Here is an 8,447-nt window from a genome sequence, read left to right on the forward strand (position 1 = left end):
CGGTTTCAACAAGAAACTTTTTGAGGTGCAGATTCTTTTGTACACATTATTTATTTAGTTTTTAAAGGAAATTTACAACCAGGAGTATCTAACTACAAATAGTCTTTACTCTAAAAATTCATATACAGCCAGTTCCTCAGGGGGACTCTGGACAGCCAACCTTAAAGTCAAATTCACTTTTGTCGAAGACTTGAAAAAATAAAAATTCCTCTCTTAACTTTAAATAAACTTTATTTCTAAAAGCTTCAAAAAACAAACAGTCTTTGATTAACATCAACCTCCAGATAGTGCTGCAAAATTTTTAACAGGAGAGTCTTCATTTGATCTTTGAATAAAAGTTACGGCTTAAAGCGACAGAAAACAGAACAACTTGGCTGGAAATTAAACCATTGTTGCCAGATAGTTCCAAAAATCAGCACTTTCCGCTATTTAAACGCTTTTAAAATATCCACATTTAACTGCTCAACTTGGCAACCTTCAATGCCACCCAGTGCTACAAAATCAGCACTTCCTGTTATTAAAACCCATGTAGAACATTTATATTTTATCACACAATCTGGAGATCTTGAATTAAACTTTGCAAGAGGCAGCCAATTCTTCTGCAGGACAGTCTTTGACCATTCTTAAAATAAAGTATTTCTGAAGGCATCAAAAAATAAAAAGCCTTCGCTCCACATCAAACTTTGTGTTACGCAACCAAGTTTGAACGTCCTGGCAAAAACCTTCAGGTCCACACAGAAGAACCTGATTGTTCTGTCGATTGCACACCTCTGACTCGATGGTCTCTTGATTTATTCGCTGGCACAGAATCGCTTCACCGTGCCGTAGGTGCTGTGAGACTTCACTCCAATTCCTCTCGCCGCTCAGAAAAATTTTCGCTTTCATATTCCAGTTGCGACAGAAGTTACTGATCTCTTCTCGCAAAATGATACTTTGAAAGTTGGATACGGAGAATAAGAGTAATACTAGCGTTTCATCATCCTCGTTGCGCAGTATTGATTTGATGATGCTTATCATTGGCGCTAGACCAGTTCCTGCACACACCATTGTCAGGGATGAATACAGTCCAGGCGTGTGTTCAAAGCCTCCGTAAGGACCTCGAAAATAGACCAAGTCACCTGGAATATAAGATCAATCCATTTTATATGCCACTATCAAATGAGGCATTTTTGGGTAAAAAGGCGTATGAGACTTCCAATGCTGCAAAGATTGTGCGATGCACTTCTCTAGTTGGAGGTAACTTACTCAACAATTCCGCTATGAATTTTTCCCTGAATCTGTTCCGAGTTTTTCCTTACTATTGTGAAGTTACTTGTTTGCTTATTACTTGTTGATATTTACTTGTTTACGAAGTAAGTCGACTGTGAATGAATTTCAATTACCGCAAGTACTATAAAAATTGAATGATCTCAGCAGCATTGCAAGCCTCATCCGCCCTTTTACCGAAAAAGTCCTCAAATGTAAAATATACTCTAGTATCAGTGATGATTCTGGAAAGTTGGTAACACAGTTTTTCATCCATAAAAATTATGTAAAATATTTTTAATGTATCGATATTTTCAATGGATATAAATGGAGGAAAAGCAGTGTTGCCAAATTTCAAGAATTATGGAGAGAAAAAAACCTCAGCCGAGCAATTTCTGTTAATTCAGGCAAAAATACTGAAATTTCAGTTTTTTCGCAAAAAGAATAATTACTTACCTACATTTTACTCAGAGATGGAAAATTAAATTTCAAGTGTTTCATCAGAAACTGCATGTGCAGCCAGAAGCAATCATCCAAGAATTCAACACGGCAAAGAAATTTGACTCATGATAATTTTTTAAAAACAATTTCAGTGATTTTTTTTTACGTAAAAACGTGAGGTATTAAAGTAAAAACTGTGTTCAAAACCAATATATTATTTTCAAGAGTTATTTAAGAGTTTTCTAACAGTTTCATTCAACAATTATGGCATTGAAATTTGACCTCTCATAAATTTTAAATATAAAAATCCCAAAACGGGTTTCCTTCTTTGTAAATTTCAACAGTCGGCCTCCTGTGGTGTAGTGGTTGTAGCGCTTGCTCTATGCTCAGGAGTTTCCGGGTTCGATTCCCGGTCGGTGACCCGAGTTTGATGGTCTCAAACGATGGTTACCTGGGACTGGCTTGATTAGGGACGGAGAGGGGATGGGGCTCTAGGGATGGTAAAGCGCAGGATTATCCCTTGTCGGATACTTGAAGTGTAAAAAAAAGTTTTATTAAGGGTTTCTCGATTAAAATTTACAAGTTTTTCCAAGAGATTTTTTTACAGTCCCTACTACTAGGATACAAAAATATCAAGATGATTGATAGGGAATTAAAATAAGTAAGTAAATTAGAAAATAAATTTGTAGATGACCTCTCTGTAGCGTTCGAAGCACTGAAGACATCAGCCCATTCTCATACAGCTTGATGACCGTGTCAAAGCAGCAGTTGTTTTCCTCATCTGCCAGACTGATAGGAGTGTATGCTCGGGAAATAAACTCGCTTTCCACCTCAGTTCTACCCAGTGACGTTTCAGAGCTTGTTGCCATATCAGACGATTGGAACCCAGAAGTCTTCAGACGAGGGCATCGCATAATAAGATGTTGGCTCGGCCGATATGGCAGATGACCTGAGATTTCAAAAGCCGTCTGTTCGTCAGAACAGTGACTTGCCGCAGATGCTTGAAATCTAAATAAGAAAATGTCCTGTGCTAATAATGAGATTTCAAAAATTCTGAACGGTTGGTACCGCAGTGTTGATAAAAGATCACATCTCTGTTTGTGGCTGACCGATGCTGTGCTACCTTCTTTCCACTTCCTCAACTCTGCTTCGTAGACATCGACGATACACGGCACACAACCTGATCCACAGCAGTCTGAACTGTTGGGTTTGACAGGCTCCATCGATCATTTCGATTTTCAGCGAAGAGATGCTCAATGTCAGGATTCCGATGAGTTGTTTGAATACGTAATTTTTAAACCGACAGAGTTGCAAAATAATGAAGAATGAGTTGCCACTTGAACCATCATGAAAACTTCTGGAAGGATTGGGGATGTATTTTCATGCATAGTACTTTCTTAAGGCAACAGTATAATATCGACACCACGCAAATGGGACTTAATAGTGTTCCAACAAAAACAAACAGGGAAGAAATACTGAAAATCCAAGGACCGTTTCGAAAACAAAATGAGAGAATTGTACAAAATGTGTGCTCATATATTTACACTTGCAAAATTGAAAATGATGAAGGTGCTAACTGGTGATAACCAAGTAACCAACTAACCAAGTGATAACAACAGTGATAACGAATTACTTCGATTGTTTGTAAACAAAAGAACATAACCAACATTGAACCATGTTGTCAACTTGTAGGAAGGAGGATGAAAGACTCGGTGCCGGACACGGGAGCTGTCAGCAATAGATTTCGGGTGCACTGCAGATTGCGAAACGACGGGTGGCGCGACTGCGGATTGCACAGGAGTTAGGGCGCTCGTATGATGTAAACAAACTTTGGCCGCGGGATTGAAGAATTGAATCTCTAAATTGAATCGGACATCTGAGGAACTAACGAACAGCTTGTGGGCTGTAAAAATTGACGACCTGTAATACAGATGGACAAGATTCTAAAAACTCTCTGACTTTTAAAAAGAGGTGGCGGGGGATTCAAAACAAGTTGATGCTGTACATGCTAAAGAAGGTTTTATATATGAAGCGGAAAATTTATTAAAAATGAGAAATTTAGAAAATATCGACTCATCAAAAACTAATTAGCAATAAATGCGCGCAAAAAATGCGCAATAAAATTCGGAAAGTTTTGCTTTGAGCGCTTGAGTCTATATACGCAGTATAGCAGCATCCTCTTACTATCAAGTGGTGGATCTGCAGTAGCGCGCTCGCTCAGTGATCCGGTAGGCCCGGGTTCGAATCCCGGGCGCCGCGTCAAATTTTTACGACTGAATTTTATATTCTCACACATTTTCACATCGATTCCCATTTGATACATTAGATCTTAAAACATCAATTAATTTACAACCATCAACGATCAATAACTTCTTCAATTTGAAGTATAGATTTTTTTTTTAGGAGGGGGGAGGGGTCACGCGCGCGATATTCTCGCCAATCACTGTACTTTCACATTAGCAGACGACCCGCTCCGCCCCCTCACATCGACATATTTCTCCCGAATGATTCATGAGTCATGTCGCCCGGTCGTATGAGTCATGATTTTTCCCATCATTATCCAGAAAATGATAATGAAAAATTGTAGCATTTTTAATTTGAATGTTCGTAGTAATTTTTCATTATCATTTTCTGGATAATGATGGGAAAAAACATGACGCATACGGGTGATCGGGAGAAATATGTTGATGTGAGGGGGCGGAGCGGTCGTCTGCTAATGTGAAAGTACAGTGATTGGCGAGAATATCGCGCGCGTGACCCCTCCCCCCCTCCCAAAAAAAAAATCTATATTTCAAATTGAAGAAGTTCTTGATCGTTGATGGTTGTAAATTAATTGATGTTTTAAGATCTAATGTATCAAATGGGAATCGATGTGAAAATGTGTGAGAATATAAAATTCGGTCGTAAAAATTTGGCGCGGCGCCCGGGAATCGAACCCGGACCCGTCGGTTCACAAGGCAAGCGCACTACCGCAGAGCCACCGCTTTACGGTGAGAGAGTGCTGCTATACTGCGTATATAGACTCAAGCGGTCAAAGCAAAACTTTCCGGAATTTTTTTGGGGTGTTTCTGGGGGGGGCATTGGAAAAAACAAAAAAATATGGGTCAAATAAATTCATCCAAAGAGTTCGTACGAATTTTTTTCAGCCGATCGGAGGCGGCAGCTCGGAAGTTTCCCTGTTAGGGAGATTAAAATACAAGAGGAGAAAGGTAAGGCCTTGTCGCTCCACGGGACGTTTTCATAGGATTTGTCCCAAGTTCGAATCGCAGGAATGAAACTTCTGGGATTTTTCCCAGTTACCGTCTCCACGGGACGGGGCTCATACAGTCCAGCAAGAAAACTTCTAAAAGTCAAAGTTCTAAAATGAGCCACATGCTTCATATAGGTATTGTTCATGTATTCTCACGGAGCGGCCTAACTCCTGTGCAATCCGCAGTCGCGCCACCACCGTCGTTTTGCAATCTGCACCCGAAATCTATTGCTGACAGCTCCCGTGTCCGGCACCCATGAACGACTCTATGGATGAAAGTCAGAAGTGAATAAAGCACAAGGAAAGACATGTCTTTGAGTGAAAAAGGGGGGAAAAATCGAAAAATCTTGTACTGAAACTTGAATTTCGAAGTTATTTTGAATTCACATCGAAACCTCAACATCTTACACTGCCTATTATTACTATCGCTGCAGAAATATCAGAGTATCCAATATTCGCGAGTCGCGGATATTCCGACCAGGCCCTAACGTTATTCCACAATTTTATTTGTCCATCTGATTTGATTCATCTTATATTGAGTATTCACTCCCGCAGGACCATCCTCGAAAAATTTAGAAAAATGCAAGGTGGAAGGCTGGAGCAATGTTGATGAAATTCCCCATCACCCATACAAGTCGAGTCGCGGATATTCCGACCAGGCCCTAACGTTCCCACAATTTTATTTGTTCATCCGATTTGATTCATCTTATATTGAGTATACTCTCCCAGAACCATCCTCGGAAAATTTAGAGAAAATCCGAGAGGAAGTCTCGACCAATGTTGCCGAAATTTCAGAGTATCCAATATTCGCGAGTCGCGTAAATTCGGAACAGGCCTAGGCGTTTCGTCAATTTCATTTTTTTATCGGGTTGGATTCAACTTATATTGAGTATACTCTCCCGGAACCATCCTCGGAAAATTTAGAGAAAATCCAAGGGGAATAAGTCTCGACCAATGTTGCCGAAATTTCCGAATATCCAATATTCGCGAGTCGCGTAAATTCGGATTGGCCCGGGTGATTCCACAATTTCATTTATTCATCCGATTTGACACATTGTAGGTATATTGAGTATACACTCCCTGGAACATCCTCGAAAAATTTAGAGAAAATCCAATTTGGAAATCTTGAGCAATGTTGCCGAATCGCCCCATCATCCATTCGAGTCGAGTCGCGGAAATTCGGAACAGGCTTTTAGGCGTTACGTCAGTTTCATTTGTTCATCCGATTTGATTCATCTTATATTGAGTATACACTCCAAGGACTATCCTCGAATAAAGAGAAAATCCGAGTGGAAAATCTTGAGCAATGTTGCCGTCTTCCCGGATTAGCGAAAATCCATAATTTTGTATAGATATGAAAAAGGCTAAGTCGTTGAGTCATTTTCTTGTGTTCATCTGGAGGAAGGCCTCCTAAGACCCTTCTCTAATTTTTACCTGTGTCTTTTTGCTCCATTTTTCTGCCATTTTAAAAGCAACCTCCAGGTAGATAGTCAATGGGGGTGGCCTTGAAACAATAATGGAATACATAACGCATTCATACCCTTTAATGTTGCTGGGCAGTGTAGGGAAGTGGAAGAGACTATGAAAGAGCTTTGCTCCATCATAAGTACTTAATCTGGCTGTCAGGGAACTTTTGAGATATCGCTCATAATAATAAACATTGTTATCATCATTCACTTGTTGCAGTTTCTGGAGTGGACATATTAATCGATATCATCTTCAATAAATTTTTCATTTGATTTCCAACGAGTCTTTACTTTACAGAGTGACCGTTACTTTCATTTTTGTTTCGGTAACAGTCTACCACATGCTGAAGCTTTTTTTAACAAATCCAGATATTTTAGTTACTGAAAAAATTCTTGTATCAGAGCACTAAGAAGAAATAGTGTTTCAAGATCCAATTGCGTCCATGGAAAAGTTATTAACAAATCCTCATCCAGCTACCATAGGCCCGTGGAAACTTGAGACTGATTGTAATATTTCATTCAACTTTTAATACCCTTGTGAGCTACCGCTTCATTATTACCAAACTTGCATTTTCAGGGCTGGAGTTGAAAAATTTACATTTTCATTGTAATTTTTGAATTAATAATTTCGAAGAAACGCCATCTCCTTTTTTTTTTAATTTTTCAGAAGAGCCAAAAAACTGATCGGAAAGTGAATATTTAGTGAAATCTCGAGACTGAAGGTTTGATACTGTGTATGATAGTAATGAGTAAATCCAGAGCAAAACCAGAAAAAATGAATTCTGGAACTGAAATAATAAAATGGATATGGCCCCTTTTTCATACAATTTTCGCATAAATAAAAGGACCTTTCTATTGTGCTGAGATCTCTCCTGAAAAATATTATCACCGTGTCGTGTTTTTTCCGTGCCAGTGCCAGTGGAACACATATTATTGTGTGACAAAGCATGTGTGAAATTAAATTCAAAAGGCAACATTTTTACTTAGTTGCTTTGTGTTGTTAGAACTACTGGACAGTTCTCTGTCTAGCTAAGAATGATAGGCAAATCTAAGGAACACAGCAGCTTATCAGTAAAGATAGAAAGTGTATTTTAGCAACACTTTAGGTTGACTTCAAGTCTCTTTGCAGATAGCTCCTTTTCTAAATTATTGTTGAATTGGACCCCCTTGAATGATGTTTCGCAAGAAAACCAGTCGTAGGCTTTTAGGGGCTGGTTTGCGTATCCATTAAGAGAAGATTCCTTTAAGAAAGTAAGTTTGTCAAAATTTCAAAGATAGCTCCTTTTCGATATTATCAAGTCTTTAAAAATCCCCAATTATGTATTATTTTTTAAAAGAGAACCAATTAAATTATCTCTTTAAAACTATCTGTGAATGGTTATGAATGAGTATGGGGAATTTACAGAAAATGTAAAAAAAAACTGTACTTGGGCTAGTTTCCTCTAAAAAAAAGGGACACAAGAGAGGAGATTAGTAATGTCACAATCAGAGTTACGCATTTTTTGACCTCGGCAATCAATATCTGGTTAGCATGAAGCAAGGAAAGATGTAAATGAAGACCTTTTGCATCAAAGGTACGATTATGAAATGGAACTAAGAAGGTTAGCCTAGAACGAAGCCCTGGCTGCAAGATTAAATGTATTCTTTATTGTATCTGGAATGTTCATCTTTTAATATTATTCTTATCTCGGTTTTTTTATTTTCAATTGTTAACTTAAAGTTGCTTTAAAATTAATTTAGGTGACTAATTCTAATTTGTTTCAGTTGATGAAAAGGAGAGGGTGGTTTCACGATAACTGGAATAATTTTGTCGCCGTAACAGACAACACATTTTTTGGTCATATTTTTAGTAAAAATAATGATCGCTCGAATTTTTTTGCATTAACCTTAAAAGGGTCCTATTATAACGCTTTCTAATGATTTATTGCTCTACTTCTCAATTAATATTATGTAAATTCCGAAAATAGGCTGTCTGTTACACGGTAAAAAGTCAGCGTAATAGACAGCACATTTTCGACCATTCATATATTAAAATTGAAGGGTAG

General features: G+C 38.3%; 1 protein-coding gene across 1 annotated transcript; it reads right to left on the minus strand.

Moving 5' to 3' along the window:
- Positions 1-213: 213 nt before the first annotated feature.
- On the minus strand, positions 214-3,316 carry LOC109031914 (NADH-cytochrome b5 reductase-like). The gene is made up of 2 exons (XM_019043764.2): positions 2,381-3,316; positions 214-1,118 (listed from the first exon to the last, which is right to left on the minus strand). The coding sequence occupies exons 1-2, from the start codon at positions 2,907-2,909 to the stop codon at positions 649-651; spliced, it is 999 nt and encodes a 332-aa protein (XP_018899309.2). The 5' UTR covers positions 2,910-3,316; the 3' UTR covers positions 214-648.
- Positions 3,317-8,447: the final 5,131 nt, after the last annotated feature.

This window comes from Bemisia tabaci, chromosome 10 (assembly GCF_918797505.1).
Source record: "Bemisia tabaci chromosome 10, PGI_BMITA_v3".
Lineage (NCBI taxonomy): Eukaryota > Metazoa > Arthropoda > Insecta > Hemiptera > Aleyrodidae > Bemisia > Bemisia tabaci.